Source organism: Aquarana catesbeiana, linkage group LG01 (genome assembly GCF_042186555.1).
Source record: "Aquarana catesbeiana isolate 2022-GZ linkage group LG01, ASM4218655v1, whole genome shotgun sequence".
NCBI classification, from domain to species: domain Eukaryota; kingdom Metazoa; phylum Chordata; class Amphibia; order Anura; family Ranidae; genus Aquarana; species Aquarana catesbeiana.
In genome coordinates, this window is record NC_133324.1 from 242,001,473 (window position 1) to 242,022,105 (window position 20,633).

A 20,633-nucleotide genomic window follows, 5' to 3' on the forward strand; every position below is an offset into this window, starting at 1 on the left:
ATATGCTAAGTTGCCCTGCGCTCAACACTCAAAAATGTACATGAGTTTTGTTTTTGTTGTTGTTTTTTTGAGCGTACTCAGCCATTTTTGGTCCCATAGATTTCAGTGGGAGCACCTGTAAACATGCAGTATGCACATTTTTATGCCTGAAGAACACGTCTGCTATATAACCGCTCTCCTCCCCTTGCCCAGCCCAAGAAACAAATTCCTGAAACTTGATCAATGTGCAAAAACACCTGAAAAACTCCTATAGTACACCTGAAAAATGCTTCAAAATCACCAGGAATACACACTCTGCTGGGGTGTGAATGTAGGATAAAGGGCTATGGTGAACTGTAAAGTGAAAAATAGTAATATACAGGTGTATACTGTGGATAATATTAATGGACTTTACCTTTTTTTCCAGATTGTGCCTTACTGAAATGTTATTCATTGCCAGAACGCTTAGTATATTTGTAGGAGCACTGGGGTTGTAGTGGATTAGACTGCTTGTGCTTTTTAGGAAGTGAATATCACATTTTGGTGGATATTGTATGTTAGGATTTTAATATGAGTATTTTTTTTTATTGTCTAAATATTCTTTTTTGCAGGCTGTGTACAGTTTCTACAATATTACTATCAAAGTGGCTGTCTATACAGATTACGTGCATTGGGAGAAAGAAACCACTTAGACCTTACAGTGGGTAAGTACATGGACTTGCTATTTGTAGTTTACTCTTGGGATGGGCACACATGCCATTGGATAGTGAAAGATCTGAAGGGTAAATTGTGGGCAGTTTTATTTCTGATTGGAAGGCTTATTAGGAAAATTGCATTCTTCAGACATTTGTTGCTGGAACACACTTATACGTGGCATAAAGTTGAGCCTAGTTTGTACCCTAGCAAACCTTGCATATGTGAAAACAGCTAGACAATGGGTGTTTAAAGCAGGCCATAGATATGGCATTTTTTTTTTTCTTCCACCACGGGTGGAAGGAAAGAAAATTGCTCGATTCCACCATAAACACAGTAAGTATTGATGGGGGAATGCCTCCTGCTACTGTTCTGCCAGTTGGGAGGGGGGCACGAAGAGCATTCCCAGCTGGCAGAATACATTGGTTACTACCAGCAGCTACAGCTATAGCCGTGAAAAAAAATCTGACAACTGGATGTACCCAAGGCGATCGATGAATTGACTTGGGTATAATCAGCCTGCCCACACATAGATCGAAATTCAACTGGTCCCTGCTGAACCAGCCAAATTTTGATCTATGCATGGTTGGCTTTAGGTTGAATTATCTGTGATGAACAGATTCATGTAGGTATATGGTATAGGTGAGTTAACAGGGAGGGTTTAATTCCAATGGGCAAATACATAATTCTTTTAGACAGGCATATTTGGAATTGTTAGCATGGGTTCAGCATGTCAAGCTAGGTGACCTGTAAGACTAGCTGTGATGAGGGACAGAGCCATAAACCCCCCCCCCCCCCAACTGGGCTGACTGACCACAGTTAGCAAGGAGACGGAGGAGAGAGAGCCTCCCCTTCTGCATTCCTCTTTCTGGTGCTTGCTGTAGAAGAGTTTGGCTGTTAACTTGTCTCCTCGCTCACTGCTGGGGTGGGCAGTGGCCCCGTATGACATTATAGCCAGCATTTCCCTGCACATAGAAAGATAGGACAAAAAGTACAGGCAGCACTTTGTCCCATTGGGAAATGATAGGTGGAAATAACTTAAAAGTAATACATTCTTCCTTAACTACTTCCAGTCCGGGCCTTTTCTGGCACTTTTTGTTCACATGTAATGATCAGTATTTTTTGCTGGAAAATTACTCCCCGTGGGACAGGAGAGCCCAAGAGAGCGGGGGGGGGGGGGGGGGGTAGAGAGACTTCCCCTCCCACTGCTGGTAATTGCAATCAAGCAGCTAGTTAGCCACTCAGATTGCTATTACAGGAGAGCCGACTGTCGGCTCTAAAAAAAAAAAAAACTATACCGGGGTGATGCCTGCAGCTGACGGCATCCCGGTATATCCACCCAGATTCCAGTGAAGTACGGGTACGTCGTGGACAGGAAGTGGTTAAAGCGGTATCAGTCGCAGCTTGTTTCACCTACCACGTAAAAGAAGTTGGTAAATGTCTAGTAAATATTAGTAAAGTAGAGACATCCCAATATATTATACAGTACAAGCTGTGTTTTGTGTGGGACAGGGGTTCTTGGGGGAAAAAAAAAATGATTTGTAGTTCTCATTTTCTAGAGGGCTTTCAGTCCTGGATGTGGCGAGGACTAACCTTTCTTCTCCCCTTTCTGTTCTTTGGCCATGTAAGTATTATTGTACCATGTGTACACTCCTGTCTGTCAGAAGATGCATTATATAGAACTACATATACAGTTTGTGCCCAAATATATATGGACCTATTTTTATACTTTTGACTCTGTATGCCACCAGAATAAAATTTAAACGAAACAATCCAAATAAATTTGAAGTACAGACGTTCAGTTTTAATTCAATGGGTCGAACATAAACATTAAGTACAAATTTTAGGAACTGCGACCATTTTTTTTACACGGTCACCCCATTTTCAGGGGCTCAAATGTAATTGGACAAATGAATATAATCATAAAATGTTAATTTTTTATATTTTGTTGAGAATTCTTTACTGGCAATGACTGCCTGAAGTCTGGAACCCATGAACATTACCAAAGACTGGGTTTCCTCCTTTCTGATGCTTTGCCAGGCTCTAACTGCAGCTGTCTTCAGTTGTTCTTTGCTTGTGGGTCTTTTTGCCCTTAGTTTTGCCTTCAGCAAGTGAAATGCTCAATTAGGTTGAGATCAGGTGATTGACTCAGCCATTGCAGAATATTCCACTTGGGTTGCTTTTGCCCCTGGGTTGCTTTTGCAGTGTATTTTGGATCATTGCCCATCTGTACTGTGAAGCGCCGTCCAATCAACTTTGCTGCATTTGACTGAATCTGGGCTGACAGTATATCTCTAAACACTGCAGAATTCATCCGGCTGCTTTTGTCACATCATCAATAAACACCAATGACCCAGTGTCACTGGAAGCCATGCATGCCCATGCCATCACACTGCCTCCACCATGTTTTACAGATGACATTGTGTGCTTTGGATCATGAGCTGTTCCAAGCCTGCTCCACACTTTTTTTTTCTTCCCGTCATTCTGGTACAGATTAATCTTAGTTTCATCCTTCCAAAGAATGCTTTTCCAGAACTGGTCTGGCTTTTTTAGATTTTTTTTTGCAAAGTCTAATCTGGCTTTTCTATTCTTCAGGCTTATGAATGGTTTGCACCTTGTGGTGAACCCTCTGTATTTGCTCTCCTGCAGTCTTCTCTTGATTGTAGACTTTGACAATGATACGCCCACCTCCTTGAGAGTGTCCTTCACTTGTCTGGATGTTGTGAATGGGTTTTTATTTACCATTGAGAGGATCCTGCGATCATCCACCACTGTTGTCTGGAGTCCAGTCCTTTTTATGTTAAACTCACCAGTGCGTTCTTCTTTCCTCAGAACGTACCAAACTGTTGATTTTGCCACTCCTAATGTTGCTGCTATCTCTGATGGATTTGTTTCATTTTTGAAGCCTTACAATGGTCTGTTTCACTTGCATGGACAGCTCATTTGAATGCATTATGTAGGTTCACAGCAATATTGGAAATGCAAATACCACAGTTAGAATCAACTCCAGACCTTTTAGCTGCTTAATTGATGAAGAAATAACAAAGGAGTAGCCCACACCTGGCCATGAAACGTTTGATTCAATTGTCCAATTACTTTTGGTCCCTTGAAAGAGTGGGGTGGCTATTCTTAAGAGCTGTAATTCCTAAACCCTTCCTCTGATTTGGGTGTACATACCTCAAATTAAACCTGCGAGTGTGCACTTTTAGCCCATATCCATTATATAACTATAGCTTGAATATTTTTTGATAAATACCATGAAAAAAACTACAATTGTGCCTGTGTCCAAATATATATATATGGACCTCACTGTGGATTCTGCTCATATTGCCAAATATAAAATGAATGACCTGACCCAGTTTAAAGAAGAACTCTAATGCTGGCAATATAGGTCCATGCAAATGTCAGAACTCTAAAATGTTCTTACACATGAGGAAGAGTTAAAAAAAAAAGGAGCCATGTGTCCACACCTCCTTAGTATGTCATAACTGACAGTGAAGATCAGCTAAACTAGAGTACATGTTAATGAGTCCTTGGCTTTGGAAATGGAGACAAAGTAGCAAAGTTATATTTTTGATCAGCACAGCTATACTATTACAAACCAGAGTTTTTTCAATTCTAATGTTCGAAGTTAGAGGATGTCCTGTACACAAATTAGGAAAGACTGTGTTGACATGAGCTGTCATTTTTCTAGAGCAGGTTATAAATTCAGGTTAGTAGGTAATACTTGCACTTGTTCTTTTAGTTTCTATACATGACAGTTATTACTAGGTATACTATTCCCAGTTGTAGTTAATGACTTCCTAAGTGAGGGAGTTTCCTAACGGGTAAAATGATCCAGTGGACAGGGTTTATTACGAATGAAGGAGTCATTAGCAATGTCCATGTGGGTTTTCCATGACAAAAATGCTTTTTTTTTTTTTTTTGAACAGCAGAGTGCAGTGCTGAGTCACAGAAAATGGGGCCTTGCACTGTTTAGGCTGTAGCAAGTAGACTTGATGAAGATCAAGCTGTGCTCATTAGTAATCATCCTTCTCTTTTTTCCTCAGTTTTGGCAGCTGTACAATTCAATCACACTTTTTGAGCTGTCTAAACACGAAGCATGCAAAGAGTGGCAGGTAATGTATGCATCTTCATGACTTTACACTAAGCTAGTTTCCACTTATGAGCTGCACAATTCACACTTTGTGTCTGAAAACGTGTTTTAACTTTTTGGATGGATTTTACATGTGCTTTGAGGCATAATAGTTTAATCACAGTTTTTTGTTTTTTTTTTAAATACGCATTAACCACAGCATAACCAAACTGTCTGAAACTGTTTAAAAGTGGACAGTGTCGATCAGGAGGGCAAGCGGATGGTGTCAGTAGTTTATTATTTTTATTTTATATTTATTTATTTTTACAGCCCTGTTGAGAGGCTTTGGTGAAATATCAGGAGTCTAAACAGACCCTTGCTGTCTCACTTTTGAGATAAAGTGAATGAGGACACAGTCCTCAATCTCTAATTTTGTAGCCTCAACTGCACAGAATGAATGAACAGGAAAAGCTATTCACAGTCTTCCTGTTCATTTAGAAGCGGAAGCATAGTAAATAGTTTATGAATGAACACAAATAGTGATCAGTACTAATTGCTCACTGTGTTCATTCAGAAAAGGAAGGGGCCAGTAAATAACATATTTACTGGTCGCTCTCCCCCCCACAGCAGCCAGCAGGAGGCAGAGGAGAGGAAGCTGGCAGGGCTGTGAGGAGGGGGTGGGGGCCAGGGGGAGCAACGCGGGGTTCTGGGCAGCAGAAGGAAAGCATTTACTGGAACCGATTCCCTGTAATTTCCCTGAAGCAGCTGAATGCTGACTGGAGGTAGAGGAGGAGAAGCTAGCTTTCAGCTGCTGCAGGGGGGAACCACAGGGGATCAGTTCTAGCAAATGCCACCCCTGCTCCTGTCCAGGTTCCAGGATTTTCCAAGGTGGAGACCTCAATGGTTCATGGTTCCCTCAATGAACTGTAGCTCCCCAGTGGCAGCAGCACTCACGCAGCCCCAAACCATGATACTCCCACCACCATGCTTGACTGTATGCAAGATACACTTGTCTTTGTACTCTGCACCTGGTTGCCGCCACACACCCTTGACACCATCTGAACCAAATACGTTTATCTGGATATGACGCTGAGCATGTGCACTCAACTTCTTTGGTCAACCATGGCAAGGACTGTTCTGAGTGGATCCTGTCCTGTTAAACCGCTGTATGATCTTGACCACCATGCTGCAACTCAGTTTCAGGGTCTTGGCAATCTTTTTATAGCCTAGGCCATCTTTATGTAGAGCATCAATTCTTTCCTGCAGTGTCTTTCAGGACAGCCTCCATGAGAGACCTTGACTCCTCCCCTCCACAGGAAACACTGTGTCAGCCATCCTTCAAATTCCAGCTCCCCCGGCTGGCCCTTCAGTCTTTAGTGTTTCCTCTGGCAGGCGACACTGCAAGGGGCCAAGGCCAGATAGCCGGGGAGGCGGATGACCCCTGGACCGATGGCGGGGTGGCTTACCCGACCGCAGCTTTGTATGCCACCCCATCTTCTCCCAAGAGTGGGTGGACGATCCTGGGGCCCGCTGGCAGATTCACCAGTATGAGAGAGTGAGAGCGATAACACCAAATTTAACACACCTGCTACCCATTCACACCTGAGACCTTGTAACACTAATGAGTCACATGACATTGGGGAGGGAAGATGGCTAATTGGGCCCAATTTGGACATTTTCACTTAGGGGTGTACTCAATTTTGTTGCCAGCGGTTTAGACATTAATGGCTGTGTGAGTTATTTTGAGGGGACAGCAGATTTACACTGTTATACAAGCTGTACGCTCACTACTTTACATTGTAGCAAAGTGTCATTTCTGAATTGTTGTCACCTGAAAAGATATAATAAAATATTTACAAAAATGTGAGGGGTGTACTCACTTTTGTGAGATAGTGTGTGTGTGTGTGTGTGTGTGTGTATCATGTATAGTACAAATACATAAAAAGGTTTCCAATGACAAGTCCACACATGTGTGGAATGCCTCCCACAGCTCTATTTCGTTCTGCTAATGGGGGGGACTTCCCGGCCAGCAGAACACAATGATTACCATTTGCGGCTAAAGCCACAGGCAGTAATCGCATGCCAAAAATCCGACAGGCTGGTGGTACTGAAGTCGATTGATAAATTGACTTCAGTGCAGCTAGCCTGCCCAGACATGGATCAAATCTCAGCCTGTACCTGTTGAACCAGCTGACATTCGATCCATGTATGGCCGGCTTAAGGAGCATTCTTCTCACTGTCCATCACATTGATGTATCATGAGTTGTAGATATAGTAGTTATCAGGGGTTCTTTGAGATTGCAAAGTTATTTCAAGGGTTCTTCTGATTTGAAAAGATTGAGAAAGGCTGCTCTAGACTGTCATTCAGTGCATAGGCAATATCTAGCCACTTCTGATCGCTGCAATATAAAGTAAAACTACAGGAAAATTTATTATAAACACAATTTTAAATTACGGATACATATTCATTACGAAATCATTACATTAATTTTTACATATAAGGAAGTTTTGACACTCCCTTTATATCGATCACTTGTAATCTTCTGCACAACCGCTCTTGCGCGGATTGAGGGAGGCTTTGTACCGTGTCTGTTAGCATAACAATGGCCATGTTTACAGAGGTATCGCCTCACTTGTATTCTGCTCCTCTTTCATTGACTGCAGGAGCAGAGGAGACAAGAAAGCAGAACTTGAGCAGCCTGCCAGATGGGTCAGTACTGTGGGGAACAAGTATGACGGGAAGGATATGCAAGAAGGGAGAAAAAGTGGGCCATCGCACCTATACATGGAATAGATATCCCATTCATAAAGGGACTTTAAATGTGCCTAATAATGAAAACCATAGAAATACACAAAATCTTATTAAAAATGAATACATTTTATTATTTAATCCCATAAAAAAAAAAGAGCCATCTCTTAAAGTGGTTGTAAACCCACTTAAAAAAAAAACCTAACACCTGCAAGACAAAGGCATAATGAGCTAGTATGCATAGCATACTAGCTCATTATGTAATACTCACCTGAGATCGAGGTCCTCGCTGCGATGCCCGTACACAGCACTGGTCAGCGACGTTACTCCGGGGGTTACTTCCGGGTATCGCGGCTCTGCCGCTGTGATTGGCCGGAGACGCAATTATGTCACTCCCGCCGGTAACTGCACGCTCACTGAAGCAAACGGCACATACATGCCATTGCTTGAGTGCGCATGTGCCGATGATGTCAGCACATGCAAATACAGGGGATATCTCCTAAACTGTGCAGGTTTAGGAGATATCCTGGGTAACTACAGGTAAACCTTATTATAAAAAAGTGGTCTGTAAGGGTTTACAACCACTTTAATAAAAACATTATACAAAAATATCCAAATTGCATCATTCCAATTGTTAAAAATCACAGTCACGTTTACCAAGCATGTAAAGTCACAGCGTTTCGCAAAATTTGCTTTCTCAGGATCCACGCTTGAAGAAGGATGGCTGAACAACAAGATATACAAAATAATATACAGAACCTTCTCTTTCTCTTTGAGGTCTACCTGGTACACCATGGTAGTGGTGTCCCTGGACTTGATTCCACAGTGGTGGAGGGATGGTAGATGGTGTTATTCCTCACCCCCCTCTCCGCTATCCTATTCCCCCCTTTTTTTTTTTTTCCTCTCTCCCCTCATCTTTTCTGATTTCTAGTATCGCTCTCTTCTCATCTAACTCTCCCCCACTAGGTTGGGCTTAGACAGCAGACCCCTTCACGGGAGCCTTTTGATGAAGATGCAGGCTTACTCGCCCCTTTCTTTTTGGGTTCCTTTAAGATTAGAGGCGCATGGACACAAAGGGGGGAATAGGTTGGCTGCTTTGGGATCTTGGTAGACCTTGATGTTTAACATCCTGCCTCCCTTCTTACTGTTTATTTTGATTTTATACCTAAAGTCTGTGTTCTATATGTTACTCAAGGAAGCATTCCCAGCTATAACCTCCAATACATGATACAGATCTCCTTTCTTTTCTTTGTCTTGTTTTCAGTATATTCTTCCTCTGTTGTTATGGGAAGTGATGACGCAACATATGTACCTAATTTGTAATCTTTATGTACTTGGAATGTCTCCTTTGTTCCTTTTTGTTCACTCCAAACGTTTATGCAAAAAAAAAAAAAAAAAATTATATACAGAAACCTTAAAGCAAATATACACAAACCATAATTAAGAACTAGTTGAGTGACCTGAAAGGGAAAAGAAGGAAAAAAAAGGGGGGGGGGGGGAACCAGGTGTACAGACAGCAGGATATCCATGGGGGGAAAGACCGTATACTAAGGCCGAGGTCAGAGACAGTTAAAAGACAGTATCAACGACTCACCTAATCCACACAAGTGCACACATAAAGGTGGACACCTCCGAAAGAAAACTGGGGAGAGCAACATGGGGCACCAGTGGAAGAAAAAATAGGTCTATAAAAATATATTGCAAATTGACAGAAAAGTAAAACCTACACCATCCACAGTACCAAAAAAGATCTTTGGTCACATACCCACCTTACTATACATACCGACAAATGGAAGGAAAAAAGTTCAGACTTGAAATGTATGACGAGTAGGACTTTTTACCTTTCTGGCTGCATGTTGTTTAGGGTCACCTACTTAATAAGTCATGTAACCACAGGATGAAAATGACAGCTTTGGAACTCCTAACTTCTATTAGGGCCAGTTTACACCATAGAAACGCAGTCTGGATGCGTTCCAGTGTGTTTTTGATAAAGTCCAGTGCAATTTTTCACCCTCTTTTTTAATTAACCTTAAATAAGGACGTGTGTTCCAGTGCCTTTTTAATGCGTTTTACAGCATTCCAGCGCAGGAAAAATGCAGCATGTTCTACTTTTTTTTTTTTTTTACTGGAACGGCAAGTACTGGTGTGTGAACTATGCCATTGAAAACCATATAACCTACTTTCCATGCGTTTTTAAAGCAGAAAAAAATGCACTGGACTGCATGTGGTGTGAAATGGCCCTTAAAAAGAATGAAATCATCTCTATTTCTGTCACTGGATTTCCTTTAAAGCAGTGTTAATATTTTGTCCGGTGTAATGATTCATTCTGTGTCATAGTGTTCACTAAATGCCATTTAGACGTATTTTATTTATTAAAGGCGTGTGAGGTGTGAAAACCAGGATTTGTCACACTTCATAAAAAAAAAAAAAAAGCATCCAGAATTATAGCAAGTAATTGTCACCCAGGTTTATAAGTCACTCATACCTTGTGCTGCCGCAGATCAGGCAGCTGTAGAGTTTATCAAGGGTGGAGCTTGGCTCGGGACCCAGGAGAGGCTGCAGTATGTCTGAGTATTGAGTCACACCTAGCTAGTACAAACACTCACAGATGACAATTGTTGGAGCCTCCTAGGTTACAGCCAGGTAGGCACTGTCATTGAGCTTTGATTTGGATGTCTTGCAGGTTCAGCTCATGTGTTGGCACTTGTATGAATGCTTTCACCAAAAATATAGACTTTTTATCTGTGTACAATAAACCTCCAAAAAAATAAATCTGCCCTATTTGGGGACATTTCATGTACTCTTAGGTACATACAAAGATGCAATAATATACTGATCAGCCATAACATTATGACCACCGACAGGTAAAGGGAATAACATTGAGTATCTCATTACAATGGCATTTGAAAGTGAGTGAGATATATTAGGCAGGAAGTGAACATCATGTCACTGAAGTTGATGTGTGAAAGCAGAAAAAATGGGCAAGTTTAAGAGTTTGCACAATCCTGACAAGGGCCAGATTGTAATGGCTAGAAGACTGGCTCAGAAAAGGTCCACAACTGCAGTTCTTGTGGGATGTCCCCCGGTCTGCATTGGTCAGGACCTACCAAAAGTCGTCCAAGAAAGGAAAACCAGCAACAAAGTCATGGGCAGTCAGGGCTCATTAATGCACATGGGTCACGAAGGCTTGCTCATGTAGTCTGATCGAATAAAAGAGCTACTGTAGCTAAAATTTCTGAAAAAGTTCATGTTGATTCCAATAGAAAGGTATCAGAACATATGTGCGTTTGTTTCATATTGAGCTGTGTGGCCACAGTCCAGTCAGGGTGCCCATGCTGACCCTTGCCCACAGCCAAAAGCACCTACAATGGGCATGGATCAGAACTGGACCACAAAGCAGTGAAAGAAGGTGGCCTGGTCTAATGAATTCAACGAGTTTGAGTTGTTGACTTCCCCACCAAATTCTCCAGATTTCAATTCAATTGAGTATCTGTGGGATGTGCTGGAAAAAACAAGTCTGATCCATGGAGGGTCCTCTTCGCAACTTATAGGATCTGCTACTGACGGCTTAGTGCCAGATACCGCAGCATACCTTCAGAAGTCTGGTGGAGTTCATGCCTTGATGGGTTATGGTGGGTGGTCATAATGTTATGGCTGATCAGTGTGTCATAAATAAAAGCAAGGCTTGTACAATATAAATATAATCTAGTGCAATAGTCCGCTTTTAGGCAGCGCTCCACTGATTGGGGAATTAATTAGTAGATACAAGTCCACCTTCGTGTGAATTAGTGGTAGGAAATGTGTCCTTTATACACCGAAACAAGTGCCTCCAGAAAGCAATCCCAGCATCCACTCCTAAATATCCACCTCGGTGCAAATGGTGGCCCCAGCATAGCTCACATGATCTGCACAGCCTTTTCCCCAATAGATAATTCTTCCAGTCCTGGATGCTCACTTCCAGTTGGACAAATGCTTTCCACGAAAGCTCAAAAAAATAGTCCACATAGCGTAATCCCATTCAGACACTTTATTAAGTTAAACAGTCTAGATTAAAAACACTCACTAAAAAAGCGATTCCAGCAGTCGGCGTCACTTCCGGCCGGCATACTGACCTCACTTCTGGTTCATGTATAGCCATGCACTGACGCGTTTCACCATTACGACTTCTTCCAAAGCTGGTATATTCATATAGCATGTTTTCATCTAGTATCATATTTGTTATAGAGAACACAAACCTATTTGTTAACACATTTTAAAGTGTATTTCCACTTTTGCAGCCAAACTGAGATAACACCTACTTTATATTTTCTTGTTCCTGTTCACATAGCATACTAAATAATGTATTTAAAAATTGCATCTTACCTCTTCTAGATGCTCTTTTCTGAAAAATCCTACTTGGTGCTCCCTGTTCATGAGGGGCTGGGGACTTGTGTTGGCCATGAACAACCCAATCTGTACTGTGCAGATTTCTATCACTTAAATTTGATGAGCAAAACTGACTCTCCTAGCAAAGGATTTCCAGGCCTGGCTGGCTCATAGTATGTTAGTGTATGTTAGTGTGTGTGTGTGTGTGTGTGTGTGTGTGTGTGTGTGTGTGTGTGTGTGTGTGTGTGTGTGTGTGTGATAAAAAAAAAATATATATATATAGTCCCTCACTTTTGTTCACTGTTTGTACATTGCTATCTATTGAAAGCAGAAGGCAGTAGAAGCTGCCTCTAGGGTGCTATGCATATGCATAATCCTGCTCCAAATAGCTGAAAGAAATAATATTTTACATTTCTTTTAAGTGTGCTTTGTGAATTGGGGCACAGCAAACTTAGTGGGGATTCTGAAATTTGACTCCAAAAGTGAAAATACACTTTTTATATTTCTCCAATTCCAGTAATTGCATCTTGGTTGTATCCTTGGATCTAGAAGGGTTATGGTGGAGAAATATTGTATATCTCTTATGCATTTTGCAGATCTGCATTATCAGGGGTGATACTTAAAGCGGAGTTCCACACAAAAATGGAACTTCCGCTTTTCGGAACCCTCCCCCCCTCCGGTGTCACATTTGGCACCTTTCAGGGGGGAAGGGGGGTGCAGATACCTGTCAAAGACAGGTATTTGCACCCACTTCCGGCATAGACTCCCATGGGAGTCTATGCCTCTTCCCGTCCCGACCGCGCTGTCTGCTGGGAACACACAGCTCCCAGCAGAGAGCGGGGACCACTAGGGACGCGCAGCGCGACTCGCGCATGCGCAGTAGGGAACCGGGAAGTGAAGCCGCAACGCTTCACTTCCTGATTCCCTCACCTAGGATGGCGGCGGCAGCTGCCAAGAACCGAGCGGGTTCTCGGCGTCCCCTGCCGACATCGCTGGACCCCGGGACAGGTAAGTGGCAATGTATTAAAAGTCAGCAGCTGCAGTATTTGTAGCTGCTGGCTTTTAATATTTTTTTTTTTTTGCGGTGTGGGTGAACCCCCGCTTTAAGTGTGTTATACAGTCACATTTATTCATTTCAACATGCAGCCATATTTCTGATCATAGTCCTTTCGCATGGGACTATTAAGGATGTTGTATGCAGGCTTTGATTACTTATAAGAGTGGTTTACTACTCAGTATATAGTAACTATCAGTCAACATCTTTCTCGTATATGTGAAGGATAAATCCAGTCTGTACCGATGTCATTCAGTTGACTCCAGTCTTGAGCTCAGCCACCAAAAAAGGAAAAATCTTCATCTGTGTACATGAACAGGGCTGCCATTCAAATACAGAATAGGTAAAACTGTTCAGAAACGTGTGCCTTTGCTTGCCCATGTCTATTAAAGTGAAACTTCACTCTCTCAATCAACATTGACTATTTTGAATCCTTATGCTGCTAGCATTAGTATTGGATAGTAAAGTATTATATAAAGCTGCTAACCTAACACCTATGTCTCTGCTACATGATTCATGTACACTTTTGATTTTGATTCCTACAGGTTTTCGTTTTGGCTCTCGCTTTTCTCGTCCTGTTCCTGGGGAACTTTTTGACGACTCTGAAAGTGGTCCATGCAAAGTTTCAGAAGAATAAAGAAAAGAAACCTTGATGTTAACTAGACCATGGACTTGTTGACTGTTATGTAGCTAATAAATTACCCAAAATAAAATGTTTAACAGAAAAAGGGATTGTGGGAAGCTACAAGTATCCCAGTATCTGTATCACTACTGGAGACTGCCTGCAGTCCTTACATGCTGCTCCCTATTTCTCTCCGGGAGAGACCACTGACTTTATAATACCAAACCTCTAAGTTTCACCTGCAGTGATAAGACCTTACATGCCACTTGGGGTATCAGAGTGTATTGCTCCGCTTTGTACCACTTGAAGGTCTTAAAATGTTGTGAAATCACCCGCGTTTTACTGACGGAATATTGAAGTACAAATCCAGTGCCTGCCCCAATTCTCATATGCAAAGACTTAGGTGCATGCACAGTGTGAATAATTGTTAATGACCTATACGTTTTACAAGTACTGTTTTTGGAAAGAGAGGTCAGACCAGCATTCATTTTAATTTTCTGTCATTTCACATATTTAAACTTGATGACGAATGAAATAATGTGAAAGAGGACTTTTTTTAATGACTTCCTAAGGAAATGTTCATATTGCTGACGATGTGTGAGTTATGGCTGGAAAGAATGCAAAATAAAACAAAATTGTCTTTCACAGGAAATCACATTGCAGTTTGATATTTTCAGAAATGAATGGATAACCTTTTGAAATAATGTTGATCATATGGAAAGCCATCTTTTCTTAATTGTACATTACAGGACACAGGATAGTATTTTGGATCCAATGGATTATGCAGCTGCCTTCAGGGGATTGAACAATGGGAAACAAAGCTGTAAGGGCAGCCCTGTATAACCTCTCCTATTGCAGCAAGTCTCTTTTTTTAAGTGTCTGCTGTGAGAGAAAGAAACCACTTTCTTTTGTAGCATTTGTTCTACTACCAATATTCTTCAGTAGCTGTAGAGGTACTGAGGTTCATTTTGGCAGCGTCTGGATCAGTTACTCCTGGGCTATGCCCTGGGAAACTACACCTGGACCCTGCCAAAAAGAGGATGCCGTTCAACACAGCCGCAGAGTTCTCCATAGGTCCAGGTCCTGACTCTGCAAGCCTACCAGTACCTTCCTTCAAGTTCCCCTTTAACCCTTTCAAGGCTATTCCTCTCCTAGTTATCAAGAGAGGAATTTTCTGCTATAATCCCTGAATTCCTCTGCAGGGGCTGCAAGTAAGCTACCTCACCATGTCCCCCAGAGCCATCTCTGAACTTCTTCTGGCTACCTCTGCACTTCCTGAAGTGGAGGATGAGTATGGTACCTCAGACTTAATGGACTCTGTACATGAGGAAGTTAAGTCTCCTAAACCTAAGGATACTATTTCTATCCTTGATGCAGTGCAACACGTTGCTTAACCTAGCACAGCCTGCACTGGCCTTGCCAAGGGTCACCACCCTGTGTTCCCCAACACTGTACACTCACTTTTACAGTCTGTATTGTAGAGTGACTGGCCTCATCCTGAATATCCACCCCTTGGGTCTAGAATATTGCATACAGGTTGTACAAACCTATAATTTTTGTCTCTGCATCTACCTGCTTAACCGATTCCCGACCAGCATCCGTCATTATACTGCGGCAAGGTGGCTCGTTCCCGCAAATCGCCGTAGCTGTACGTCGGCACGGAAACTCTCTTTTGTGAACGCGCAAGCTCCCATTGCCCAGCGGGTGAGCCAATCAGCAGGTCCGGCGGACTCTACCCGTGATCATTCTTCGCAGTGACAGAATGGGGATCAACCCATTGACACCGCTCCCCACACAGTTAGTAAACACAAACCGGGAACACATTTAGCCCCTTGATCGCCCCTGATGTTAACCCCTTTCCTGCCAGTGTCATTAGTACAATAACATTTATATTTTTAGCACTGATTACTGTAATAATGTCACTGGTTCCCAAAAAAGTGTCAAATGTCAGGTGTCTGATCTGTCCACCGCAATGTCACAGTCCCGCTAAAAATCACTGATCTCTGCCATTACTAGTAAAAATAAATAATAAAAATGCCATAAATCTATCCGCTATTTTGTAGATGTGATAACTTTTGTGCAAACCAATCATTATACACTTTTTGAGTTTTTTTTTTTTTTTTTAAATGTAGCAGAATACATATCGGCCTAAACTGATGAATATATTTGTTTTTTCTGGAAATGTTTTACAGCAGAAAGTAAAAAATGTTGCTCTTTTTTTTTTTTTCAAAATTTTCGCTCTTTTTTTGTTTATAGCTCTATTTGTGAGGAAAAAAGGGACATCAATTTTGTCTGGGCACAGCATTGCGTGACCGAGTAATTGTCAGTTAAAGCGATGCAGTGCCATATCCGGGGCTGAAGTGGTTGTAAACCTCATATGCATCATTTTTCCAATACATGCACCATTTTATAGTTCTGTAAAAATCCAAACTGCTTTATTATCCCCTCTGTATTTTCATCTGTAATCCTGTCACAACTCTCTGAAAATCTCCGGTCCATGGACATATGTATGGACTCGGAATGTCATGACATCACTGGCCCCACATCTTCGCTGTACATTCACACACTAGCGCTGGTTTGGCAGCGCATACGGTGCTGGAAGTGTGCGTGCACGTCCCTCCCTGCTGGCAGGTGGGGCCAGTGATGCCATGACTCCGCCACCCATGGACCGGAGATTTCCAGAGAGCTGTGATAGGCTTGGAGATGAAAACTCAGAGGTAAAAATACAGCCCTTTGGATTTTTACAGAACAAACTATAAATTGGTGCATGTATTTGGGAACTGATGCTTATGAGTTTTACAAGCACTTAAAACTAAATGCTCTTTCACTCAGGCTGGGGCAGTAAACATGCACCCTTCACTCATGTCAAAGAAGAGGGGGTGTGGCAACACATATTTTTGTCATGTGTCGGATTTTTTTTTTTTTAGTAGCAAGGCGGGGAGGATTACAGATGGGCTGCTCGTATCCCTGCCAGACTGTGCACAAATGGGTTGTGCTGGTTTAGCTGAAATGTTCAGTTTAATTTTCGTTATCTGGCTTTACAACCACTTTAATGCTCTCAAACACGCCCACATCTCTGCAAAGGTGGGGGACCTTCGCACTGCTCTCAAGCAGCTCTTTTTTTCAAGGGGTGAAAGCTATTGTCCCAGAAAAGGAAAGGTTCCAGGGTTCCCTTCAAACCTGTTCACTGTCCCCAAGGAAACAATGCAATCACCCCATACTGGATTTAGAGAACTTGTATGGAATCTGCCTATTCAATCATTACTTCCTTGCACCCGATTATCTCCTGGCCTCTGTGAACATCGAGAATGCATACTTCTCCAAAGTTCAAGAAATTGGCTCTGGATCCAACTCATCACTTTGGGAATATCTGAGCCTAATCTTGCATATTGCCCTGTCCCAGGTCTCTCTTCCCTAAGTAAAAAAATTCCAGTCTCTCCGCTTCCATATTTGGCCCCAATGGTCCAATAGCCACTCAATAATTCACTCCTTTGAGGCAGTCCCATATACCCAGTTTAACTGTAGACTGTTGCAATGCAAGATTCTGGCATTGCATCATGGGACAAGCAGACTTGGTCTCTGGGTTGCCCCATACACCTGATCAGCAATGGTTGATTTCCAGTCCAATCAAGGAAACCCTTTCTCCTGATGTCAGGAAGGTGCTCACAGTGCATACACATTAAGAGTCTTGCATACACTCTTGGTACAGGGGGCTTGGGTAATGGAGGAACCTCTGCAATATTGTGCAGCTCAAGGCATTTTAGTTGTCTCTTTGACACTGGACCTCTGAGGTTCCCTGACCAGAATTCAGTTGAAGAATGCCACAACAGTGGTTTACATGAACCATTAAGGAGGCACCAGAAGTCATGCAGCTTAAAGAGAAGTGGGCCTGATTCTGGCTTGAGATGAGCCTCAGGTTCCTGTCCTGACTGCTGTGCACTATTCAGGCATGGAAAATAACAGGTTGACTTCAACATCTGGATTTTGGAAAATGATCCAATCACTTGGAGGTGTTTCAAGCTTTCTGTCGCAGTTGGGGGACACCGGATGTAGACCTCTTGATTTCCAAGACCACAACAAACTGAACAGGTCAGGAATTCTCAAACCTTTGCAGTAGATGCTCTGTTGACTCCACAGATCAGTTGAACCTGATCTATGCTTTTACAGCTTTGCTAGCGGGAAGGGAATTTGCTAGGTGGCCATCTGGTCTTTGGTTCTCACATGCATTATTTTTTTCAGTTGGAAGTTCAGGCTTCAGTGGGTTCTGGCTTTGGTCATAAGGTTATTCAGGTGCCCCTATTAGCTGTAGGACCCTATCTGTTCCTATGTTTACCTTTGTTGGCTGTTATGCAGTAATTTGCCATGTTGCCCCACTTCTAAGTTGGACTGCTTTTGGAGATACCAATTGCACCAGAATACCATCCTGTGTCCTGTAATCTATGATTAAGAAAATAGTTTTTTTTGTCTTACCAATGATTTGCAAATCTCCTAAACCCACATTTTATTCACAATAGAAAACATAGCAAATGTTTTAAACTGAGAACTTACTTAAGGTAATTTTAAAATTGATGGCAGCAACATGTCTTAGAAGTTGGGACAGGGCAAAACAAAAAAAAATCTTGAAAAGAGGTACTAACAAGGAAGAGCTGGTAGAACATTTTGTAACTAATTAGGTTAATTGAAAGGTGTATGTTGCTTCGTGCAGTAAATACAGTGGGCGCCCGCGGCGCTGATGCGGCCACCCGCGATCGCTCCACAGAGAGCCAGAATGAGGATCTGTCAATGTAAACATCGCTACCCGACTTCCTGCATCACTTTGCATTCCATACTGGCTCTGCTTGCTGTTACACATCCGCAACTGCTTCTTTACTCTGCAGTGTCTGGCCATTTTTCTGGCAAACTCTGGATAAGTGCTTGTAAACCATCCATTGGAGATCCATCATGAAACCCTTGGTTGGGTTAATGTGCCTACTTTTTGGGCTACATGTGAGTGCATATGTTATTTTAACCCTACGTTTAAAAAAATATATAAAAATCTACACTTAGATGGTCACGCCCTCTGTCTTCTTCAGTATTAGAGCCCAGAGGATCTACTCATACTCTGTAGAGAAGCTACAGCCATCCCAAAAGTGACTGTTTTAATATATTGGACTTTTTGTAGCATGCTCCCATTTTTTTCCCCATAGAAAATTGCTGTTTATCTCCTTGTTTTATAGTGGAAAACTGTTCTGTGGTCTGACCAATCAAAATTTGACATTCCTTTCGGGACCATAGGTGCCGCATCCTCTAAACTAAAGCGTAGAGGGACCTTCTGGCTTGTTATCAGCGTTAATTTCAAAAGCCTACATTTCTGATGGTATGGGGGTGGATTTGTGTGTATGGAATGGAAAGTCCCTATCGATGCTGGAAGATATATCCAGGTTTTAGAGCAGCATATGCTCTCATCCAGGGAGCATCCTTTTTCAGGGAAGGCCTTGCATTTTTCAGCAGAACGATGTTAAACCCCATACTGCAATGTTTCTCAACTCCAGTCCTTACGTACCCCCAACAGGTAATGTTTTCAGACTTTCCATTATTTTGTACAAGTAATTTGATCAGTTTCACTGCCTTAGTAATTACCACAGCCATTTCATCTGAGGCAAATCCTGAAAACCTGACCTGTTGGCGGTACTTGAGGACTGGAGTTAAGAAACTTTGGCATGCTGCATCTATGACAACAGCATGGCTTCGTAATAGAAGAGTCCAGGTGCTTAACTGGCCCACCTGTAGTCTAGACCTTTCACCCAATGAAAATATGTGGTGCTTCTTGAAATGAAAAATATGACAAAGGCCCAGGACTGTTGAGCAGTTAGAATCCTACAGTATATCAGGCAAGAATTGGACAAACTCCATCAACTGGTCTCCTCAGTTCACCAGACCTTGGTGTTGTGAAAAGAAGAGAAGATGCTACACTGTGGTAAACCTGGCCCTATCCCAACTTTTTTGGGATGTGTTGCTGTCATCGATTTCAAAAATATCTTTTTTTTTTTCTTAAAATGACACATTTTCTCCGTTAAATATTTGATATGTTTTCTACTGTGAAAAAATGTGGGTTTATAAGATTTGAAAATTATTGCATTCTGTGTATATGTAGATGTTACACAGCGTCCCAACTTTTTTTTGGAATTGGGTTTCTACAATCCACTCCTATTATTGCTTGTTAGGAGTGCGAGGGGTTTTACAGGGCTACTTTGGTTGTGACTGCCCAATCTCTTTCAAGCGTCTGCATAACCCATTGATACGATCTTGTGTACATTAATGCAAATAAGTATATTGTACCCCCGTTTTCTTATGATCCACTTCTATTATTGCTTACTGGGAAGGATGAGTTATACTGGGCTGTTCTCCTTTAAAGCAACCATTGGTTCCTGAATGCCACTGTACTAGTAAGCATAGGATTTTACAGGTAAGGCTAGGTTCACACTGAGGCAGTGCGAGTTGATGCGGTTCACATGCGAGTCTAATTTGTTTTTGATGTGATTTGGCTGCAGCTGCGATTTCTCTCAGAACACAGGAAAAACACACTGGAATTGTCTTCACACAAATAAGCGTTTTACACGCAGTTATGATTCAAGTCTCTGGAGCAAAAATCGCACGGCTCTAAACTCTCACAGGACCATTTTTATAATCACATCAGAATCGCACTGGCATCAGAAATCGCATTGGTGCGAATTTGGAGTAGTGCAATTGTTATCTCCAGAAACTGCATGTAAAATTCTTATCTGTCTTCAGATAAAACAGAGAGAGATCGCGCCTGCAGCCAAATCGTTTCAAAAGCTGATTCGACTCGCATCTGAACCGCATCAACACACACAGCAGGTGCTTTTTCAAATCACACCACATCAGTGTGAACAGCCTAAAAGATTTTTTTTTTCAACCAGGTAATGAAGAAAAAAATCTTTTTCTATTAGACAGAGCTAAAAAAAAAAAAAAAAAAATTTTGAAGAAGGGAAACTAGGGAATGCACTCTGTATTCTCTGATAACTAGGATGGCCGAACCTTAAAGTGGACCTAAAAGTTAACTTTGCTGCTCCTTGACAAATCCCTGAGAGCCCTG

The 20,633-nt window shown here is 42.0% G+C and overlaps 1 protein-coding gene across 1 annotated transcript in view; it reads left to right on the top strand.

Annotated features, from left to right (window-relative positions):
• The window catches only part of TMEM120B (transmembrane protein 120B), an 87,358-nt gene extending 73,166 nt beyond the window's left edge, over positions 1 to 14,192 (top strand). Inside the window, exons 9-12 of the mRNA XM_073626719.1 lie at positions 591 to 683; positions 2,232 to 2,296; positions 4,722 to 4,790; positions 13,461 to 14,192. Of these exons, the coding sequence (XP_073482820.1) occupies positions 591 to 683; positions 2,232 to 2,296; positions 4,722 to 4,790; positions 13,461 to 13,568 (335 nt within the window). The 3' untranslated portion in view covers positions 13,569 to 14,192. The remainder of the gene's footprint in view (positions 1 to 590; positions 684 to 2,231; positions 2,297 to 4,721; positions 4,791 to 13,460) is intronic.
• The last annotated feature ends 6,441 nt before the right edge of the window (positions 14,193 to 20,633 follow it).